At 48.2% G+C, this 23,286-nt stretch overlaps 1 protein-coding gene across 1 annotated transcript in view; it reads left to right on the top strand.

Annotated features, from left to right (window-relative positions):
* Positions 1-20,798, top strand: part of DRGX (dorsal root ganglia homeobox) — a 38,694-nt gene extending 17,896 nt beyond the window's left edge. The window contains exon 6 of the mRNA XM_010589288.3: positions 20,012-20,798. Within this exon, the coding sequence (XP_010587590.1) occupies positions 20,012-20,277 (266 nt within the window). The 3' untranslated portion in view covers positions 20,278-20,798. The remainder of the gene's footprint in view (positions 1-20,011) is intronic.
* Positions 20,799-23,286: the final 2,488 nt, after the last annotated feature.

The following is a 23,286-nucleotide window of genomic DNA, read 5'->3' on the forward strand; positions in this document are numbered from 1 at the left end:
AGTTCGAATCCACCAGGCGCTCCTTGGAAACCCTATGCGGCAGTTCTCTTCTGACCTATAGGGTCACTATGAGTCAGAATCGACTCGACGGCAATGGGTTTGGTTATTTTTGGTGGCAGGTATCAAAGCCACAGTGGCTCCATGATATGAGTTGGGAGCATATGTTTTGAACCACCTTACCTTCCAGTCCTGATTACAAGTACTGTAATGGTAGTGGCCATATCTAACCCACCTCTAGGTCCTTCCAAGCCACTCTCACCCTAGCAGAGTCTAGTATAGAATGAAATGGAACGAAGTTTGCATAAACTGGGCCTGGGAAAAACACTCAGTGGGGACCGGCCTGGCCCTGTTGCTGCTGGCTGCCTGCTGGACCCCGGAAAGCATTGGGACCTCTTGTTCTTCACTCGGCCCCCTGAGCACTGCGCTTTGTCAGACTCTGAACCAATGGCTGGGCATCCACCAATGGATTAGACACATCTCTACTGCAAGGGGCTCACAGGCTGGAGGCTGGGCTTGGAGAAAAACAAAGAATTTCTGTCTAATGGGTCATAGTCAGGTGCTCTTCTAGAGGCAAGAAAAGGCATGTGAAGTTTGGGGAGGGAGCGATGCTCTGTCTTTAGGAATGGGGGGGTGTTCAGGCTGAGCTTGAAGGCTTGCAGGAATGGCTGCTGGGTGAAGGCATTCTAGGCTGAGAGTGGCATGAGCATAGTAGAGCCTGAGGTCCGGATGGAGCACAGTTCTGGGGGAGGAGCACCTTATATCCTGGGGGAGCCCAGGCTCTAGGGTCAGACCAGCCGTGGCCCAACCCTGCCTCCCCTCTCGGGAGTGGCTCAACTTAGAGTCTGCCTCAGTCTCCTCACCTGTAAATGAGGATCACGATAGCCATATCTATGGCAGGTATGTGCCTGTGGCACGTCTTGCATGGCTCTGTGCCACACTGAAGTGTCCAATAAACGCTGTGTGTTGTTATGATGGAGTCCAGGAGGTCTCTTGGGATGGTGAGGGTTTGGGTTTCTAAGGTGGCTTCTCTGGAGCAGAGCATCCTGGCTCCTGCTGGTCTTTGCTCCCCATGGGAGAGTCTCCCCATCTCTGAGGCACAGTTCAATATGGCCTGTGGTGTGTGGGCGGCTCAGATGCACCAGGGAAGGAGCACAGCGCCCTGGGGTGCTGACTCATGTCTGAGGGTGAAGATATTTGGGGAGCAGATGAGTTTTCATGGGGAAAGTGGGTGGGGTAGCACTAACCCCACCATGCCTTGCTGAGAAGCCCTACACCCACATCTTGATGTCCAGAGGACAGGGCTAGAGAATCCCAGAAGTTAAGATTTGTAAGGAATCTCCTCATCAGCATGTTACCATTGCTTCTGCAGGACACAGTGGGAGAAACTGAGGCCCAGAGAGGGCACGGTCCTACCCAAAGTCACACAGTATGTCTGTTAGAGGACCCAGGTGTCCCACCTTCCAGTCTACCACACCTGGTATTGATTCTATTCCTTTTCCAGCACCTACTGTCATTTTCTGGCTTTAAAAACTGCAACTCACTTTCTAGAAGCCATTTCCTATGGGTGCTGATGGGTTTGCCTTTCCTGCTGATCAATGGGGGCCCTGGAGCACAGGGAGCTGAGCAGAGGCTCTGGCTCCTGCCCAGAGCCGGCAGAAGCAGCAGCCAGGATATGTCCAGCGTCCTGGCTGAGGCTGGAAGGAAGGGGCGTTGTACTCACTGGCATCATTCTGCACTGCCCTGATGGGCTCCCCAGACCACGTGTTCCTGCCGCTGTGCCTACTGTGCTAGGGGTCTTGGATTCAGGTGCTGCCATTATTTATTTCAAAGACAGCCAAGCAAAATAGAGCCACTTGCACTGGCCAAGACCGTATCAAAGCCCAGGCCTTGGCTGGGATGGTTGGCTGAGCCAGCTCCTCTCCTTAAGTGTTTGCTGAGCTAATCCAAATGACCAGAAAGCGAGCGTCCTTGTGAGAGAGCAGAATGCAGGGTCAAGCCCATCAGAGCAGCTGCCCAATTAACCTGGGGGTTTTGGCATTAATCAGGTTGGATAACTTTGCCATGGCCACAGCTTTTCTTTCCACAGGCCATTGAGGAAACTTAGAACCTGATGATGATGTAAGGAATTAAGGTACACCAGCTCCTTAGGGAAAAAAGAGGGTTTCTCTCCCTTCCTTCCTCCTCCAGGTTTTGGTTGAATGTTTACTTTGTGCCAAATCAGGACAGCTTGGTCCTTGGATCAGGAATGTGGGGCGAGGGTGGGGTAGAGACCTTACACGCAAATTTGGGAGAGAGGCGTATGCAAAACAAACACAATTCACAGTGAAAAGGTGATACAAAGCCTCAAAGAAGGACAGGAAAATGTACGCCAGGGTCTCCGAGGTAGATGATGTGCTTCCTGTTTGGGATTTTCCTTTTGGGCATTTGATTAATTCCTGTGTAAACACTCCATGCGAGCATGAGGCACTGGTATTGTGACTCACAAACATGTTTGTTTATTTTTATTTTTTTCCTATAAAGCAAAAAGAAATGGACTACGGTATTCATCTTGAACAACACGTAAATTCAGGGACTCATGTCCTCGTTCCACTGTGCTGCCCTTAACCTTCCAAAGAGAAAGCAGTGCACAGGGTTCCTCCTGAAACGAAAATTGTTGTTCACCTACCTTTCCGGGGAAAATATGCCGTCAGCAGAGACGAGACAGAGCTAACTTGATTTTTCCTGTCAGTCTCTGTAGTAGATCAATTAAACTGCCAATGAGATCAAATATTTCAGACTGTATTTATTACATTAAGTATTTATGTTCAGGCCAACCTTTAAAGCATGATGTCAGATAGGAAGGCAGGCCGATTAGATCAATTCAGCAGAATTTGCTGTAACTTAATGGAAATCTAATTGTGTGTTTTAATTTAACATCCAGAAGGTAGTATGTTCTCCAAACAGAACAGTTCCTAGGCTGCATATAAGGGCCAGGACTATCAGACTTTGGTGATGGCAAATGCTGGCATGGACAGAGGAAAGAAGGTCTTTGCTGGCTGGTGAGTTGGTCAGGTCCCATGCAAAGGTACTCAACGGCTTTGATCTCCCCAGACCAGGAGTTGGGCGTAAGTGCTCCTGGGTAAGTTCTTCCTGGTGAGCCCTCAGCCCCTTGCCTGCCAGTCAGCACCCACTCTGGGAAGTCATTAGCCATCTTGGAGTCTTAGCTGACGAAGACACAATATTTCCTAGCGAGTTCCGTGCAGCTTTGTTCTAAAGGGAAACATCTATTCCCATCATCTGATAGAATCGAGATCAGAAAACGGACATCCGTTTTATGAGAGTAGTACCTGGTCAGTTTAGAAAAACCGGAAAATACAATAAACCACAAAGGAAAAAAAAAATCATTCATAACCTTAGCCCCCAGAAACCACTATGGATGTTTTTGTGTCAGTACTTCTCTTTTCCATTTTAAAATAGATATATTCATATATATATAACAAATAAATTTGTTTTAATAAATTATTCATAAATTTAAACTTTTTTACATTTTCTATTTTTAAATATGAATGTATATAAATACATAAAAAAAAGTCAGGGGCTACCTGTACGTGTACGTAAATGTATACACAGTGTATACAAACATGCATACATATTATTCCATCTGGGTACGCGTATGTGTGTGCACACATGTATGTATATATTTACGTACACGTACAGGTAGCCCCTGACTTACGACAGGGCTCTGTTCTGAGGACTGTCGTTAGGTCAGTTCTAACTTGAATGCCCCCTTTTTTTGGTTTTCATTATTATTGTGTTTTATTGTCAGTATCTTTATAAATCTGATTTTTGAACATCTGTGAATGAACGTCGGAGAATGGTAACATTCGCGAATTATGCAACATTGTATGTCCTACCTATTACTAACCCTAAGATGTACAAAAACAACCATAAACCAAAAAAGAGACAGCTGTAAGTACAGTTCGTTGTCACTTGAATATGTCATAAATTGGGACTGCCTGTATTTGCATGTATGTGCGTATACATATTTTATACATACACACATCAAAATGAGACCATATTGACTTACCGCTTCTTAGCCTGCTTTATTAACATTTCCTCATGGCACTCAATGTTCTCCTGTAATACAATTTTGCAATAGCTACCACACGTTCTATATGGGTGATGAGTCAGCAAATTTCCCATTATTAGACCATTAGGTTATTTACAGTTTTTTTTTTCTTGCTATATGTCATATCTCCTTTGTACCTAGTTTAATTTTCAAAGTATTCATGATTATCACTTTTTGACAAATTAAAAAAACAGAAAACTGCTACTCTCTTCTGAGCGCCTAGTTTGGGCATCTAGTAATAACTAAACGACAGGCTTTTAAAGTTTGTTTGATGTACTTCTCAGCATTCTGATGGCAGAATGAGTTATTCTTCCTGGTCAGACAGGAAAGGCTTCCCAAGGAAGAGCTGTGGAGAGAGGTGTAGGGATTGTGTCTAATGCAGGCTGACTTCTATAACGTTTTGTCTCTCATATATCCATCATTGTGTCGTCCATGAGCAGCCACATCTCCTCCTAGCTTGTGGCGGTTTTGTAAGTCAGACAACCTGTGTTAGAAACGTGCTTAGCGTAAGATTCTTTAAGCACTTCGCAGGCTGGTAGAATGGTTATTGCAAAAAAACTTAGCTTTGTTGCAAATTTCACCAGCCGGTTCTGGGTTTACTCCTTGAGGACACTCAGAACAATCTAGTTCTTCAGCTGGTTGTTGAATCAAATGGAAAATTAGAATAAGCTATGAATTGTGACTTAAAATTTCTCTTTGACTTGCATGTTGGTGCTAGTTGCCAGCAAGTTAACTCTGACTTGTGGCAACCCCATGTACAAGAGAATGAAAGATTGCCTGTCCTGCATCATCGTTGACGATTGTTGGTGTGTTTGAGTCCATTGTTGCAGCCACTGGGTGTACTGAGTACCTTCCAACCTAGAGGGCACATCTTCCAGTGCTGTATCTGACAATATGATTGGCTATTTTTCAGAAGTAGATCACCAGGCCTTTCTTCCTAGTCTGTCTTAGTCTGGAAACTCTGCTGAAACCTGTCCACCATGGGTGACCCTGCTGGTATTTAAAATACTGGTGGCATAGCTTCCAGCATCATAGCAACAGTCAAGCCACCACAGTCTGACAAACTGACAGGTGAGTGTTAATTTGCATAGGGTTATGGAAATAATGGCTCCCTGGGTGGTGCAAGCAGTTGAGTGCTTGACTAGCCAAAGGCTGCCAATTCCTCCAAAGACAGGCCTCTCGATCTGCTTCCAAAAGGTCACAGCCTTGAAGATCCTGTGCAATAGTTCTTCTCTGTAACACGTGGGGTTGTTGAGAATCACAATCGACTCCATGGCAACTAAAAACAAGCTTTATACACTTTAGCCCCGAAGTAGGTGCTATAATCTCCGTTTTACAGATGAGGAAATTAGAGTTTGGAAAGAATGAAAGTAGCCCCATGGCTGCTTAGCGATGGGGCCGGGGAGCAAATGTCAAAACGGCCCCCTCCGCCACCCTTCATCAGGCTGTGCCTAGCTTTTGGGCCTAGAGACTTCCTACTGTTACTCTCATTTTATAGGATTTTTTTTTTAATTACTCTTTTGAGGTTTTATTCATTTCGATTGTGACAGTATAATGAAAGTTTTTTTTAATATAATTTTATTAATTTTGTTATTGTTGAGGATATACACAGCAAAACACGCATCAATTCAACAGTCTCTACATGTAGCATTTAGTGACACTGATTGCGTTCTTGGAGTCCTGTAACCATTCTCACTCTCCTTTTCCAAGTTGTTTATTTTATAGAATTTTGACAATGATGACTTGGTTTCAGGTGGACATTTTCTAGAATGTTTTCTTCAACATCGTGAGGCTCTCGGTGGCAGACTCAGCATTGTCCCCAACACAGCTGCAGGGCCGTTGTGGTTTCAGAATACCATCTCTTGTTATAATTCTGATGAGCAGTCCCTGCTGTGGGTCAGTGAGGCCTTCAGGTCATGCTAAGATGTGTTGCATTGCTTGTCCCTACACTAAATGGCCTTGGGTTACTGTGCATTTTGAGATTTTTGATTAAGTTTTATAAAATTTTGTCTTTTCTCAATACCATGTTTTACACAAATAACGTGTACCTTCTATGTTTGTTTGCCAGCTCCGCCCCACCCCCGGAGGTATTTTCATAAGCACTGCTATACCTTTTTTTTAACATGCTGTAAAAAAATGTAGCATAGCATGTTTATGAAAATACGTCACAGGGGGAGGGTGTGGCTGGCAAATAAATGTGGAAGGTGCGTGTTATTTTCATAAACATGGTATATCCATCATTATGTCTGTCACGAGCAGCCACATTTCCTTCCAGTTTGTGGCAAGTCAGACAACTTATGTTAGAAACGTGCTTAAAGTAAGACTCTTGAATTACTTGGTGAGGGCCTTGAGCATATTTTTATGGGCAAAGCACATGAGCTTCAGGCTCTGGATTTCTACTGGGAAAATATTTGTTAATAAACCCCCTGTAAAATGGTGAGAGTAGGAGCAGTGTCACAACTTGTTTAACTTCGGGGGGTATAATTACCAGGATCAGCCCAAAAATAATTTCCATGGGGTAAAGGTCAAGATACCTCTACTTCGCAACTTCTTTATCATTTCTGACACCAGACATCCACCCATAGCACTTTCTATTTCTCTGTTGGCTTCAATAATTCATTACAATGGCCACACGGAACTAACAGACCATACCTACAGTTAAGTGGTTTCCTAAGGAAGCAACAGGCTTCAACTCAGGATCTAGATCAGGGAGCATGCAGGCAAAGTCTCCCTTCTTCAGTGCAGGACAGCTCTCTCAACTCCTCTTGGCCACGCAGGCCTCCTCTCGGCCCCCTTAGGACAGGCTTCTCTTGGTCCTGCCATCTGCCGCCACTGGCTCTGCTGCTGGGCCCCTTCTGGGCCTGTTGCTATCTTCGGCGTTACAGTCCTGGACACTTCTTACAGCTCTTTTAGAAAGTTCCTTCCCTTCTCTCGTGCGGCTTTTTCTCTCTTCTTTCTTCCTTTTATTTCTTCCTGCTTCTTTCTGTCTCAAAAACCTCTTGGGCCTGGCTGCTTAAATATAGGAACTCCTTGTCAATTTCAAGACATGGCACTCCCACCAGGACCATGAACTGACCAATCCCCCTCCGTAAGCTACAGATACTTCATTTGCATAGTAAGCTAAAGCTTGCCTCATGCATAGTCTATTGACCAATGCCTGCAGACCGCAGCCCAGGACTGGACAAAATGTATCAAAACCAAGTTGTTTACACTTACCCCGGAAATGTCAATCAACCTGGACAAAAGTAACAAACCCTCCGGAGTAGAAAACTAGGGCAAAGGTAAACTCCTCAGGGCTTGTGGGAAAAATCTCTCAAACTGGTTTTCTGAAGAACCAAGGCAAAAGGCTACATAAAGGAACTCATTTCACGTAGTTTTTTAGTAGTTGCTCAGGGTAGATGAGGCTGTACCAGCAGGTAGCGTATGGAGAAGCCTAATGATGCTATTGGTACTGTGGGATAACGGAGAGCAAGCGTTAGCTTTACAGGAATCCTGTTTGTGGAATCATTTTTCATTTGTTAAAAAAATGGTTATGGAATCTAAGGGACATGCTGGTCATTGGACATTTTAAGTTAGTTGCAATGAATGGAAATCCTGAAAACAATATGCTGAAGTTGTAAGTAGAACTGGAGTTCATAATTCACATCCCGTTGTAAAAACACAGATTTTGTTGTTGTTGTTGAAAGGGATTTTAAAAATTGTCAAATAGTCCATATACTTCTCCATGCGTGAAGATTCTCGACAGCATCCTTACCAAGGGGGCAGGAGCTCCTCATCTCCGGAGAGCCCACAGTGTACGCATAGCATGCTGGTGGCGAAGTAAAAAAAATCCCACTTCCTTTAGCCCCCACCGTTTGCTTCCATCCCACTCTGGGCCACCTAGAGAGAGCACATGACTTCTGAAAAACCACCTTTAGATACTTGGAGGCAGTGACCACATAGCCATGTGGCTGGTGACTCCCTCTCACCAGCCTCAGGTCTTTCACCTTTTTAGTCCTTTGTTCCTTCTTTCCTTCCTGTCTTCCTTTCATACTCCTTCCTCTCTCTGTTTGTCCTCCATCTAGTTCTGGTCTCAGGATGATGTAGTCTCTGGTTCATGTGCCCCTTTCTGTCTCTCGGGCTCATAATTACCTTGTGTCCTTGGTGTTCTTCATTCTCCTTTGATTCAGGTGAGTTGAGACTCATTGATGCATCTTAGATGGCTGTTCGCTAGCGTTTAAGACCCCAAATGCCACTCTTCAAAGTGGAAGGTGTTTGCTTTTATGGGATGAGTTAAGAGAAACAACAGAAAAGAAAATAAATGGCTTGTATTGGATGTGAGAAGTGCAGTGAAGGGTCTAACGAGTGTGTTGGGGCCCTCGTGGTGGGGCACTTCACCTGGGGGACAGGGAAGGCATTTCTGAGGAAGGGACATTTGGGCTGAGAGCAAGGTATGTGAAGATCTGGAGAAGAACGCGGCAGGCCCAGGGGCAGGAAGCAGATGGCTTGGGTGGGAATGTTTTGATCTGTCTGGCAATGGACATGGTTTGGGTTCCAGTCTTGGCAGTGGATCTAAGGAAAGTCTCTTAAACCCTTTAATCTTTGTTGTTGTTATTGTCAGGTGTCATTGAGTCAGTTCTGACTAGTATGTACAAGAGAATGAAAAGCTGCCCGGTCCTGGGCCGTCCTCACAATCGCCGCTGTGTTTGAGCCCACTGTTGCAGCCACTGTGTCAAACCACCTTGTTGAGGGTCTTCCTCTTTTTTGCTGACCCTTTACTCTACCAAGCACGATGTCCTTCTACAGGACTGGTCCCACCTGATAACATGTCCAAAGTATGTGAGACCAAGTCTCACCATACTTGCTTCTAAGGAGCATTCTGGCTGTACTTCTTCCAAGACAGATTTGTTAGTTCTTCTGGAAGTCCACAGTATATTCACTATTCTTTGCCAACACCATAATTCAAACGCATCAATTATTCTTTGTTCTTCTTTATTTATTTAATTTTTAGTGTGCTTTAATTGAAAGTTTACAAATCAAGTCAGTCTCTCACACAAAAATTTATATACACCTTGCTACATACCTCCAGTTGCTCTCCCCCTAATGAGACAGCCTGCTCCCTCCCTCCACTCTCTTTTTTTGTGTCCTTTTCACCAGCTTCTAACCCCCTCTACCCTCTCATCTCCCCTCCAGGGAGGAGATGCCAACATAGCCTCAACTGTCCACCTGATCCAAGTAGCTCACTCCTCACCAGCATCCCTCTCCAACCCACTGTCCAGTCCAATCCATGTCTGAAGAGTTGGCTTCGGGAATGGTTCCTGTCCTGGGCCAGCAGAAGGTCTGGGGGCCATGATCACCGGGGTCCTCCTAGTCTCAGTCAGACCATTAAGCCTGGGCTTTTTGTGAGAATTTGGGGTCTGCATCCTACTGCTCTCCTGCTTCCTCAGGGGTTCTCTGTTGTGTTCCCTGTCAGGGCAGTCATCCGTTGTAGCCGGGCACCATCTAGCTCTTCTGGTCTCAGGCTGATGTAGACTCTGCTTTATGTGGCTCTTTCTGTCTCTTGGGCTTGTAATTACCTTGTGTCCTTGGTGTTCTTCGTTCTCCTTTGATCCAGGTGGGTTGAGTGAGACCAATTGATGCTAGCAAGATGGCTGCTTGGTAGCATTTAAGACCCCAGATGCCACTCTTCAAAGTGGGATGCAGAATGTTTTCTTAATAGATTTTATTATGCCAATTGACTTAGGTGTCCCCTGAAACCATGGTCCCCAAACCCCGCCCCTGCTACACTGGCCTTGGAAGCATTCAGTTTATTCCGGAAACTTCTTTGCTTTTGGTTTAGTCCAGTTGTGCTGACCTCCCCTGTATTGTGTGTTGCCTTTCCCTTCACCTAAAGTAGTTCTTATCTATTCTCTAATTAGTGAATACCCCTCTTCCACTGTCCCTCCCTCCAGCCTCTCGTAACCATTAAAGAATATTTTCTTCTCTGTTTAAATTAATTCTTGAGTTCTTACAATAGTGGTCTTATACAATACTTGTCCTTTTGCAATGGAATAATTCCACTCAGCATAATACCTTCCAGATTCCTCCATGTTATGAAGTGTTTCCGAGATTCATCACTGTTCTTTATCGATGCATAGTATTCCATTGTGTGAATATACGATAATTTATTTACCCATTAATCCGTTGATGGGTGCCTTGGTTGCTTCCATCTTTTTGCTATTGTAAACAGTGCTGCAGTGAACATGGGTGTGCATATACCTGTTTGTGTAAAGGCTCTTATTTCTGTAGTATATATTCCAAGGAGTGGGATTGCTGGATCATATGGTAGTTCTATTTCTAGCTTTTTAAGGAAGTGCCAAATCGATTTCCAAAGTGACTGTACCATTTTACATTCCCACCAGCAGTATATAAGTGTTCCAGTCTCTCCACAGCCTCTCCAATCTTTACTGTTTTGTGTTTTTTGCATTAATGCCAACCTTGTTGGAGTGAGATGAAATCTCGTTGTAGTTTTGATTTGCATTTCTCCAGTGGCTAATGATCGTGAACATTTCCTCATATATCTGTTAAAAAAAAGCTACCTGAATATCTTCTTTAGTGAAGTGTCTGTTCACATCTTTTGCCCATTTTTAAATTGGGTTATTTGTGTTTTTGCAGTTGAGTTTTTGCAGTATCATGTAGATTTTAGAGATGAGGTGCTGATCAGAAATGCCATATCTAAAAACTTTTTCCCAGTCTGTAGGTAATCTTTTTACTCTTTTGATGAAGTCTTTGGATGAGCATAGGTGTTTGATTTTTAGGAGCTCCCAGTTATCTAGTTTTTCTTCTGCATTGTTAGTAATGTTTTATATAGTGTTTATGCCATGTTTTAGGGCTCCTAACCTTGTCCCTATTTTTCTTCCATGATCTTTATCATCTTAGATTTTATATTTAGGTCTTTGATCCATTTTGAGCTCGTTTTTGTGAATAGAGTGTTTCATTTTTTTTGCAGATGGATATCCAGTTATGCCAGCACCATGTGTTAAAAAGACTGTCTTTTCCCCATTTAACTGTTTTGGGGCCTTTGTCAAATATCAGCTGCTCATAGGTGGATGGATTTATGTCTGGATTCTCAATTCTGTTCCATTGGTCTATGTATCTGTTGTTCTACCAGTACCAGGCTGTTTTGACTACAGTGGCAGTATATAGGTTCTAATGTTCTTCTTTATTCATTTTTCAGCTTTCGCATGCATATGAAGCAATTGAAAATGCCATGGCTTGGGTCAAGTGCACATTAGTCCTCAAAGTGACATCTTTGCTCTTTCACACTTTAAAGAGGTCTTTTGCAGCAGATTTGCCCAATGTAATACGTCACTCGATTTCTTAACTGCCGCTTCCATTTGAATGATAACACCTACTTTCGGGGTAGTTGAGAAGCCTGAATGACATTATACACTTGTGTGTGTGCCCCGTACACTGTAACTCCCACCCCTTCCTTTTCCTGGGGTGGTGATGGACAAATCTGTTGATGGGAGACGTTAGGAGTGGTTGGAGTGGAGGAGACTGTAAACCAGCTGCTGCGAAGTTGACTCTGACTCGTGGTGACCCCGTGTGCTCCACAGGGTATTCAGTGGCTGGTTTTTCAGAAGTAGGTTGCTAGGTTTTTCTTCTGAGGTGCTTCTGGGTGGACCTTTCATTTAGCAGCTGAGCGTGTTGACCGTTTGCACCACCCAGAGAAGGCCTTACTTTCTGCAGGTTCTGCCTCTGTAAGGCAGCTCATGGTGCCTGGGCCACAGCACGCTCACCATAAAGCCCCATTTACCACATGCAGGGCTGCTGAGCTGCATCTCCCTCTGAACAGTTGTACTCTAGGAGGCAGATGACGGACTTTCCACATTCCCGGCTCAACGTCATCCCATTAAATTTGTCTCCTCACTTGCTTCTGACCCTGTCTAGTATACAGGTCAGTCTGTCTCTCTCAGTCTTGCCTGCATCTGTATCTAATCAGCATGTCTTCTATGTCCTCACGTGGGGCGGGGCAGGGTGGGCGGGGCACGGCGTGGAAGGGAGTCCTCTGGAGACCTCCCTCCAGACCCCCAGTGCCCCAGTACCGTCGTTCTTGGATATGGCTGTTTGGACATTTACGAGTCTACCTGTAAGCGTCAGTCCCCTTTGGGGGACACTTTGATCGCTGTTCAGACTTGGGCAGCAGATGAGGAAAGAAGGTACACCCTGCATGGGGCCCTTAGAGCTCTGACACTAGAGCCTCCCAGAGTCATCAGGTTTATCCGGTCCTCAGTTTCCCTCCCTGTATGGGCGGCGGGTGAACTAGGTCGTCTCCACAGACTTGTCTCCCTTCCTTATCCTTGATTCTGTGAGTTAGTACGTTTCTCTTAGCCTCTGAGTCTGGGCCTTGGGGGCCAGGAAGGTGGTGTCCTGGGAGCTGGCTGTGGTGTGGCCTATCAGACACAGGGCTGGAGTCCAGAGGAGGAGGCCCTGTCTTGTCCACATGGCACTCTGCCCCTGCAGAACATCATGTCCATCTTTTGGTCACAGACCACCTGACTCACTGGTTGATGTTCACACAGGAACGGGTCCTTGGCTGGGGCAAGGATCAGCCTAAGATGCATGGAGCCCCCTTTCTCGGCCTGGCCTGACTTGGCCAGCTGCCTGGGGCTGACCGAGCTGTTGTTCCCCTCAGGTCCCCCAACAGCTCCCAGCCTGCTGACCTTCCCCATATGTCAGAGTGGAGCTTCCCAGCCCTTTCAGCCCACCCCTCACAGTGTCAAGGAATTCGTCTTCAGTCTCCCCTCTTTTAAATGTTAACTTGAAATAAAATTTATGCCTCTGTATTTTAAAAAATTTCATGTTCATTGTAGAAAAACAAGAAAAATTCTGAATAAACACAGTGAGGAAAATAGAAATCTTGGGCAACACCACTCCCAAGAGATATCTCTATTCTTAATATGTTGGTCTTTTCGTCTGAAAATGTCTTCATGTGTGAGCTCATTTGGGAGGGAGACTTGGGGCCATGGTGTGTGTGTGGGGAAAGGACCTTCCCTGTAAGAGTGCAGCCCTTGGCCTCAGGATGGCCGCTGGGGCTCATGGTGATAGACCTTCCTTCTCAGCACAGTGAAAACTTCCACCCTCCTTTGTGGCTGTGGCTGTGTCTGTGACGTGTCAGTGTGCATCTATGTCTGTGACTTGTGTCAGTATGCAGCTGTGTGTGTGACCTGTGTCAGTGTGCGGCTGTGTCTGTGACTTGTGTCAGCGTGTGGCTGTGTCTGTAACTGGTGTCAGCGTGTGGCTGTCTGGTGTCAGTGTCTGGTGTCAGTGGGCGGCTGTGCCTGTGTCAGTATGCGGCTGTGTCTATGACTTGTGTAAGTGTGTGGCTGTGTCTGTGACTGGTGTCAGCATGGAGCTGTATCTGTGACTGGTGTCAGTGTGTGGCTGTGACTGTGACTTGTGTCAGTGTGTGGCTGTGTCTGTAACTGGTGTCAGCGTGTGGCTGTCTGTGTCTGGTGTCAGCATCTTGTGTCTGTGCAGCTGTGTGTGTGTGACTGGTGTCGGTGTGCAGCTGTGTCTGTGGCTGGTATCAGTGTGCCACTGTGTCTGTGGCTGGTATCAGTGTGCCACTGTGTCTGTGACTTGTGTCAGTACGCGGCTGTGTCTGTGACCTGTGTCAGCGTGTGGCTGTGTCTGTGACTTGTGTCAGCATGTGGCTGTCTGTGTCTGGTGTCAGCGTGTGGTGTCAGTGTGTGGCTGTGTCTGTGACTGGTGTTGGTGTACGGCTGTGTGTGTGACCTGTATCAGCGTGCAGCTGTGTCTGTGACTGGTGTCAATGTGCAGCTGTGTCTCTGTGACTGATGTCAGTGCATGACTGTGCCTGTGACTGGTGTCAGCATGCGGCTGTGTCTGTGGCTGGTGTCAGTGTGCGGCTGTGTCTCTGTGACTGATGTCAGTGCATGACTGTGCCTGTGACTGGTGTCAGTGTGTGGCTGTGTCTGTGACTGGTGTCAGTATGCGGCTGTGTCTGTGGCTGGTGTCAGTGTGCAGCTGTGTCTGCGACTGATGTCAGTGTGCGGCTGTGACTGTGACTGGTGTCAGTGTACTACTGTTTCTGTGACTGGTGTTGGTGTGCACTGAGTCTGTGGAATTGTCACCAGGAGAAGTGGAGGAATTGAGACTCAGGATTTAACAAAATTCAGCCTCCTGTGTGTCCCTGTCAGTGGGACCAGGCCTTAGTTGTCTTCCCCTGCCTCTCACCAGATGAAAGGCCAGCGGGGAGTCCTGGGGGTGTGGATCTGGTTCGCAGTTCCCTGTCAATTGGCATCTGTTTTCCTTCTCACAGTCATCTTTGTATCTGCTATCTACTGCATCGACCCCTCATCAGAACTGAGGCAGGAGACAACAGCTGCGTCTAAATCCCTGGCCACCCTGTAGGAGAGCAGAAGCCGCTGGAAGGTCCTAGTCCCACCTCTGCATAAACTGGGCCACCCTGGGCCAGTTCCTCCCAGAGCCTTGGTTTGCCATCCTGCAAAGTGGGAATGAGTAATGCCTACCTCTTAGGACGCCATGATGGTGGTGGGCAACATGATAAAGCGCCAGTAAAGTGAGCTTCCTTTTGCCTCAGAGCAGGCTTCGAGAGCAAGAGAGAGAGGCCTGAATGTGCTTGAAGGACTGGACAGTGCTGGAGCCCTCATGGGAAAGCCTGTCCTGGGAGAGGAGTGTGGGGACTTCTGGCTGATGCTGCTGAGGTTGGTCTCTGCATGTGGGTGCTAGACCCAGGTGGCCTCTCAGGCCCCCAAATCATGATCACAGTAGTAGATGGGAGGATTCTAGACCATGCTCAGAATTGTGGGAAACAGTTCAAAGCTCATTTGCTGAGGGAGCGGTGGGTCTGGGGCCCAGGTACTCCTGGTTCTGAGCCTGGTGTGGGGCCCCTTCAGAAATTTGTAACCAGAGCGGCATTCTACCATGTCTGCCATGTCACCAGCCAAGAGTGGTAGAGAGAGGCTTGGCCTGGGCCTGAAGTCAGGGGCTCCGGCTTCAAGTCCACTGACTCAGTGTCCGTGGCATGCCACTGGTTTGTTGAAGGGGCTCCGTTGTATGTTCTGTGAGCTGGAGCCATGGTGCCACTCGCCTCCACCTGGGGTCTTGCTGTGGTCTACTCATTCATTCACATACAAGTTGTTTCTGGTGCCAGGGTGGGCTCTGTGCTGGGCCCTGGGCTGCTGAAATGACAAGACACTGTAAGTCCCGGCCTGGGGGCTCGTGTCTGGGGAGAGATAGGGTGCAGGGAGAATGCAGAGGAGGGGCAGAGCAGTGAGGAGGCCAGGGAAGCTTCCAGAAGGAGATGACAAGGAACCCAGGGGCCTGAAGGACAGTGGAGGCACCTCCATGGGCAGTGGAGTGCTGGGTGTGGAGGGTGCTCTGGTGGGTGAGGGTCAGAGTCCCCAGGGAGCTGTAGATATTCAAGGCTGGCTGGAGGCTGGAGGAGGCAGTGTGGGGGTCAGGTGCAGAGGAACAAGTCTGGGGAGGCTCGCTGTGGTTAGAGAGAGCTCGCAGATAAGTAGCTGCCTCCACTAAGTCAGGAGGAACCAGCAGGATCCGCTACGGAGACAGGGGAAGAGGCCAGCAGGGGTAAGTGGGCAACCACAAGCAAGTCTTTGTGGCTGGAGCAAGTGGGCGGGGGGGAGGTTGGGGATGAAGGTGATTGGACCAGGAGGCAGCTGTGGATAATGGGGGGTGTTGTATACCACCCTAAGAGGTTTCATTGTTCATATACCCAAGCAGGTAAATGAGGGATGCTCTCCAATTCCAGCAGTGCTTGGAAGTCAGGGTCACAGAGCTGAGGTGAAAGGGCTTCTGGGGCTTCTCCTCATGTCAGTCCACAGTGGGTCCTTCTTGCAGTTCTAGAGTTCACCCTCTAGAGCTTCCTTCCCTCTTCTCTCTCCCCTCCTTCCTTCTCCCTCTCCTCCCCTCCCCTCACTTCCCTCCACACACATACCTCCCAGGGGCTTGGCTGTGCTCCTTGTTGGGGATAAAGTGTGAACAAGACAGAGAAGGAACCTCCCTGGTGGGAGCCTACAGCCATGAGTGAGGCAGACAATAAACAAGTAAACAAACCATTAGAAACCGAAGCACAGGCTGTGGCCAGTGCTGGGACTGACATGAGCAGAGTGTCCTGATGGAGCATAACTAGGGGCCTGACCTGGGATGGGCGCCACCACGGGGATCCCTGAGAGGGGATGATTCAATGGGGCCCTAAAGGGGGGAGGAGCTGGCCATGGAAGGGTGGTCAGGGCTGGAGTGCCCATAGGTGAGCCCAGCAAAGTCCCCAGGTGGGGAGCACGTTGTCCTCTTTAAGGCAGAGGAGCGCAGTGATTGGGGGTGCATGGAGCTCTGCTGACATGAAGTCCAGCTCTGCCACTTTTGACAAGGAACCAGCCATCTGACCTCAGTCTTAACATTCGCAAAAGGGGATCACAGTAGAACGTACCTCACAGAACTGTGAAGATGACGCCTGGTGCACACACATGTGCTGTAGTTAGTAAAGCTCCACTGTGAGGGTTTGCTGTGTGATGGTGATCACGGTGATGAGGAGGATGGTGATGGTGAGGAGGGTCTGAAAGAGGACCTGTGTGGTACACAAGAAGGGACTGTAGAGGGCGATGGGTCCTGACCATGCCAGGTTTTGGAAGCCACAGGGAGGAATTTGGTTCTCATTCAACAGATACAGATTTTGGTCCCAAAGTCCTCCCTATTTGCACTGCGGCTGCTTCCCAGCCTGTGAGCACTTACAGAAAGAGCCAAGGGCTGGGCGGAGGATGAGGCTGGTCTGGCTGCCCCTCCCTGGCCAGATGGAAAAAGTGGTTGGGCTCTCATATGGGGTCTCAGGAACAGGCACAAAATTCCAGGTGTCATTGGAAGGCCAGGACGTACCATCTTCTTGCCCTGGTCAGAGCTTGCTCGGGAGTTGTCCACCCTGGTCAGGACACCAAGGCTGTGACTATGGGCATCTCCTTCAGAGACTGCACTTGGAGGCCTGCGCTTGACCTGCCAAGAGGGCTAGAGAATCTCTCCAGTCATGTCATGCTGGCAGCTGAATCCACCTCCTGGCCTGGGCGAAGGTCTCTGCGGCTCCTGTAGTTGCTCTCGTCCACACCTGCCTGGTGGTGAAATGGCTGCAGCCCGTGGGTATCCGGCTAAGGACAGGGTGACGTCAGCACTGCTGAGCACCTATGGCCAGGCCAACAGGACTTCAGAGTTCCTGGGCCCAGGCTGGACCCTTGACATCCCCCTCCCCCACAACCTTTCTCTATTTTTCCCCACTTTGAAAGTGGTGCCCCATTAACTCAGATGCTCAGGGCAGGGTCTAGGCACAACTGTGAGTCCTTTCGTTTGCCACCTCTAGGCCCTCAGCAGTGCACTCAGGCTCCAGCCTTCAGCGTGAACCCAAACCAACCACCTCATACTACCTCACTCTCGCCATTTTGGTCCACTCACCATTGGCTGTGCCTGCACCCCTGCCACCCTCCACTCTCCCTGTTGTGGATAAGATCAGACTCTTTTGTTCAAAACCTGAGAAGGGCTTCCTTTCCCTTGTCTGCCATGACTGCACAGCATTCTAACCCTGGTGACCCTTTGACCCATCTCCACCCCTCCTCCCCTGCCGTGGTCACTAAACTCTGGTCAGTGTGAATCTCCCATTGCTTCTGGAACAAGTGAGCTCTGTTTCACTCCATGCTTTGACACCCTGGATGCCTTCATTCTGGACATCAACACTCCCCCCGCCCAGTCTGCACTTTTCTGTACAGCACCCAACACCCTGAACTTCGAATCATGGATGTCTCAGGACTGGGCTCTGGGGGACTCCCTGCTGTATGCTTTCTTCAGGACTCCTGCGAGCTCATCAAGGCCTGACACAGTGCCTGGTGCTCACAGACTTCTCCTTGGATAAATGTGTGATGGCACGAGTGAGTGAACCAGCACTGTTGGGGACTCCTTGTGCTGGTGTGGCAGAGAGGCCTGCAGCTCTGCTCCTGAATGGCCCACACGGCACTGCTGCCGGGCTCAGAGCCAGGCAGTCTCTCTTAGGCCCATTCTACACATGAGACCTTGTGCAAAGTACTTTCCAAACTGGTTCTTTCAGAGGTTCTTAAACCTCCTCTGTTTGCAGTACCTGTGGGAGCTCAGCTATCTTTCATGACACTCCTACCAGTTGCTGTCAAGTCACGCGACCCAATACGTGTCAGAGTTGGTCTGTGCTCCGTGGGGTTTTCAACGGCTGATTTTTCGAAAGTATATCCCCAGGCCTTTCTTCTAAGGTGTCTCTGGGTGGACTTGAACCTCCAACTTTTTAACGCCCTTGTTGTTGTTGTTAGGTGTCATTGAGTTGGTTTTGACCCACAGTGACACTATGTACCACAGAACAAAACAGTGCCTGGTTCTGTGCCATCCTCACAATCATTGTTATGCTTGAGCCCATTGTTGCAGCCACTGTGTCAATCCATCTCATTGAGGGTCTTCCTCTTTTCTGCTGATCTTATATTTTACCAAGCATATGTACTTCTCCAGGGACAGATTGCTCCTGACAAAATATCCAAAGTTTGTAAGATGCAGTCTCGCCATCCTTGCTTCTGAGGAGCACTCTGGCTGTATTTCTTCAAGACAGATTTGTTCATTCTTTTGGCAGTTCTCAGTATATTCAGTATTCTTCGCCAACACCACAGTTCAAAGGCATCAATTCTTCTTTGGTCTTCCTTATTCATTGTCCAGCTTTCGCATGCATATGATGCCATTGAAAATACCATGGCTTGGATCAGGCACACCTTAGTCTTCAAGGTGACATCTTTGCTCTTCAACACTTTAAAGAGGTCCATTGCAGCAGATTTGCCCAGTACAATGCATCTCTTGATTTCTTGACTGCTGCTTTCATGGCTGTTGATTGTGGACCCAAGTAAAATGAAATCCTTGACAACTTCAATCTTTTCTCCGTTTATAATGATGTTGTTTATTGGTCCAGTTGTGAGGATCTTTTTTTTTTTTTATGTTGAGGTGTAATCCATAGTGAAGGCTGTGGTCTTGGATTTTCATCAGTAAGTGCTTCAAGTCCTCTTCACTTTCGGCAAGCGAGGTCGTGTCATCTGCATAATGCAGGTTGTTAATGAGTCTTCCTCCAATCCTGATGCCACATTCTTTTTCATATAGTCAAGCTTCTTGGATTACTTGCTCAGCGTATGGATTGAATAGGTACGGTGAAAGGATACAACCCTGACACACACCTTTCCTGACTTTAAACCATGTGGTATCCCCTTGTTTTGTCTGAACAACTACCTCTTGATCTATGTACAGGTTCCTCATGAGCACAGTTAAGTGCCACTGCCCTTGTTTTACGTGCCCCTTGAATTTTGTGTGATGCTGGCAGAAGTCAGCTTCAGAAGATGTGACATGGTTAAAAGGAATGCAGTGGGCCCTAATGCTGAAGCTGTGAACTCCCTCAAGCTAGTAGTTTGTACTGCATGGTGGTTTGCGAATGTGAAATATTCCTGTAGCGGGTTTTTAGGGGTGCCTCTGCACATGGTTTGGGGAGTGAGAGATTGCTTCATTGAATCCTTATAATGATCCTGGGAAGTAGGTATTACCCCATTTTATGGAAGCAGAAGGTGAGGATTAGAGAATCCAAGGAATTGGCTCAAGACCATACAGCTGTTCGTGAGGGAGCCGGGCCAAGCCCTAGGCCCTGATAATCCTTGGGATTATCAACTACATCTCTTGGGTTGTGTGTCTGTGGGGTCTTGAACACTTGTTACCTCTCCCATTAGTGTCTGGAACCTACCAGAATAAATCTGTCCCTCCTTCAGGTCCCCAGATGCTCCTCTGTCCACCCCAAGCTCCAGAGATAGTCTGTGGACGGTGCTGAAGCCTGCTGTTTTTTCCTTTCAGGGGGCCCACTATGCTCTTGCTGTGTCCCGGACCCCATGGGCTTGTCCTTCCTCCCCACCTACGGCTGCCAGAGTAACCGCACGGCCAGTGTGGCCGCCCTGCGTATGAAGGCCCGCGAGCACTCGGAAGCTGTCCTGCAGTCGGCCAACCTCCTGCCGTCCACCAGCAGCAGCCCCAGTCCCGCGGCCAAGCTGGCGCCCCCAGATGGCAGTCAGGACAAGATCCCTCCCGCCAAGGAACAGAGTGAGGGTGAGAAGAGCGTATGAGGCCCAGGATGTGTGAGCCTGGAGTGCCCTCCCTTGCCCATGCTTCTCCCAGCCTCAGCCCCTGCGGAAAACTCTCAGAACAGCAAGGAGGAGCCTGCTGCCCCAGGGCCCTCCTCTTGGACTTGGAAAGAGAAAAAGAGACCCACAGTTAGCTCCCCTGGTCCTGTCCCAGTCCATCTGAAGTCCTGCCATAGAGCTGTGCTGCCCCTGGGTGGCTTCTTGGGTGACAGCCCATTTCTTGCTGGGCTACCTCAGTGGCACTTGGGGCACTGGAACCCATTATGGTGTGACCCCTGGAGTTTCCATTCAGACCCAGGAGCCTTAGGGGGAGGTGGAATTGCTTACTCCACTCCCCTCCCTGGCCCCATCCTGGGCCTCCCTCTGAAGGTCTTGTCAACCCAAAGGACCCTGGCATGGGCCAACCTTGGGAGAAGGCCCAGTGCTGAAGTTCTCACAATATGAAATGGGACTGTCCCTGATACACGTTTAGGACCAGGACACTGGTGTCATCCCAACCAACTCTTGTTCCCCTCCACCCAGACGAACAGCATTGTCCTTCCTTCTCTTCTCGGGGGATGTTGGTTGTGGCTGGTTTGAAGGCAGCCTGAGAAGCTGTAGGGTGAGGAGGCCAACAGGACCCAGCCTGTCCCAGGGGTACATTGTGGGCCTGTCCCTCAGAGTTCCCACTGGCATGTCTGACCAGGGCAGCCAGGCCAACCAGACAGGTCATCCTTCCATGAACAGCAGCCACGCGCTTGACACTGCAGCACATGCGGGTCCCACAACAGAAGCTCCCACCTCCAGTCCCTGCCTCTAGGTCGGCGGGAAGTTGACTAACTTGAATGCGGCTCCTCTCCATCTGGAGTCATTATGCATCTGGACAACTGCCTTTCCTCAGCTCTGGCATGGGGAGGGGGCTCTTCAGTGGTGTTTTTTTTTTATTGGAAAACAATGTAGGAAAATGAGCTGGGCACAGTGTGTCTGCAGAAATGGAGCGTGGGGAAGAGGGCTTCCTTGTGATGTAAAGAGCAGTAACTCTGAAGGGCTGGCTTTCATAGACTGCTGTTTTGGTCTAGCGTGTCTGCCTCCGCTCTTGTGATAGTAAACTCGAAGATGGAAGGGAAAAGTGCAATAGGGTAAGCTCGGCCACTCCCTAGCAAGGGGCCTGCTGCCTGGGTGGTGGCCGTCCTGGGCTCACCAAAGGTGTTTCCATCCAAACAGCGATTGTTACTGTGACTGTTCTCATTGCAGTTCTTATAATCAAAGGTTTTACCTTCAGATCCCCAACCCCCTTTTTACCCTTCCTCCTGAAGTCTCCCCCCAGTAAGACTTCTAAGTGTATCGTGCCTCCCCTCTGAGTACTGAAAAGCATTTGATAAAATACATCGTCTCCTTTAAAAAAAATCAAGCCCTCCTTCCTGCTGTATTTTGCTTGTGGAGTACAAAGATGAAACGACTTGCCAAAAAGCGGCAAAGTCTCTTCCGTTTCCCTGTAATTACGAATGTTTGGTTGAACGATGTAAGCTCAAGCCCTTATGTACACTAACTCTTCAATCTAATTGTTTGATTAAACTCGTATTTCCTCCAGAAAGGTACATAAATAAGTGAACTGTTGAGCAAATTAAGAATACTTAACAGCATTGCATCTGAAAAGTAGTTACGCTGATTAAATTTTGTGTCCTTGAGGACTTTCAGGAAATTACTTTTGATCGTCAATAACACAATTAAGTAAACTACACACACATTAGCATGAATAATTGATAAGAAATTATGTATTACCACGAAGCACTGATTTAATAATTCATGACGCGACACTCTAGTGACTGTGCAAAACTGAATAACACCGAAAAGTCTGCCTGATGTTACAGAAAGAAAAAGGAAAAAAAAAAAACACAAACCCAAAGCTCTGCAGAGATATTGAGTTCTTAGTTTTGTTGGAGAAAAGCAAAAAGTAACTGCTGCATGGTGTAGTTTCTATTTGTTTAAATATCCGAATAAATTTAGAAGTGTTCAAAACAAATACATTGAGCTCAGGGTCTCTCTTTGTTTCTCCTGGCCCTGGGGCTGCGAGGCTGGGCGGAGTCTACCATCTCCAATCCTCCACTTTGGCCAGGATACAAATGGAAACCTTTTGGAACCTTCCTGGAAGAAGGCTCAGAAGCCTTTTAGCAGATGCTGGGACAAGTTAGGGGCCCCTGTGCAGGCCAGGGCCCTCTCTTCAGGGCTGGCACCTACAGGAGTCAGACCTTCTGTCCCAGGACAGACGGCCATGGCCTTGCTGTCCCCTATATCACTTGGGGGAGCCCCCTTTCTGGCAGTGCCCAGTCCTCCATGAACACTGCCCTCCTTAGAGCCTGGGGGTGGCCCATCTGCAGAAGTTCATGATGGAGCCATACGAAGACAGTGGGCTTTGTCTGGGAAGGAGGCTCAGGCCCCAGGGGTTGACTGATTGATTAGTTATTGTTATTCATTTATTAGTTGAAGCACTCTGAAGAGTTCCTTTAATGCACTCCAAGTTATGGGAAAGGAGAGGAGAAAGCACTGATACCATAACTGGGGCGGCAGCCAAGTCTCGTTGGGGACCAGGGCCTTCTGGGCTGGAGGAAGAACTGCAAGGGATGCAGGGAGTTGCCGGGTGGCTCTGGTACTGGGGGGCTCAGAGACTCTCTTTTCTGTCCCCCTGCTGGGGCTTTTTAGAAGTTCCCAGTGCCTGGCCTCTCAACTGGGGAAAAGGATCTCTCTTAATAAACGATCCTGACATATGGAGGCTTGTATCCTTGGGTGGCAGCATTGGTCAATGCATTTGGCTGCTAACTGAAAGACTGGCCTTTGAGTCCACTCAGAGGCACCTCAGAAGAAAGGCCTGGGGACCTACTTCTGGAAAATCAGCCTTTGAGAACCCTGCGGAGCACTGTTCTCCTCCGACACACGTGGGGTCGCCATGAGTCAGAGTCGACCGCAACAGCACTGGCCCAGGTATACATGAAGACTCCCACTGGTTTATTACCT

Source organism: Loxodonta africana, chromosome 16, assembly GCF_030014295.1.
Source record: "Loxodonta africana isolate mLoxAfr1 chromosome 16, mLoxAfr1.hap2, whole genome shotgun sequence".
NCBI classification, from domain to species: Eukaryota; Metazoa; Chordata; class Mammalia; order Proboscidea; family Elephantidae; genus Loxodonta; species Loxodonta africana.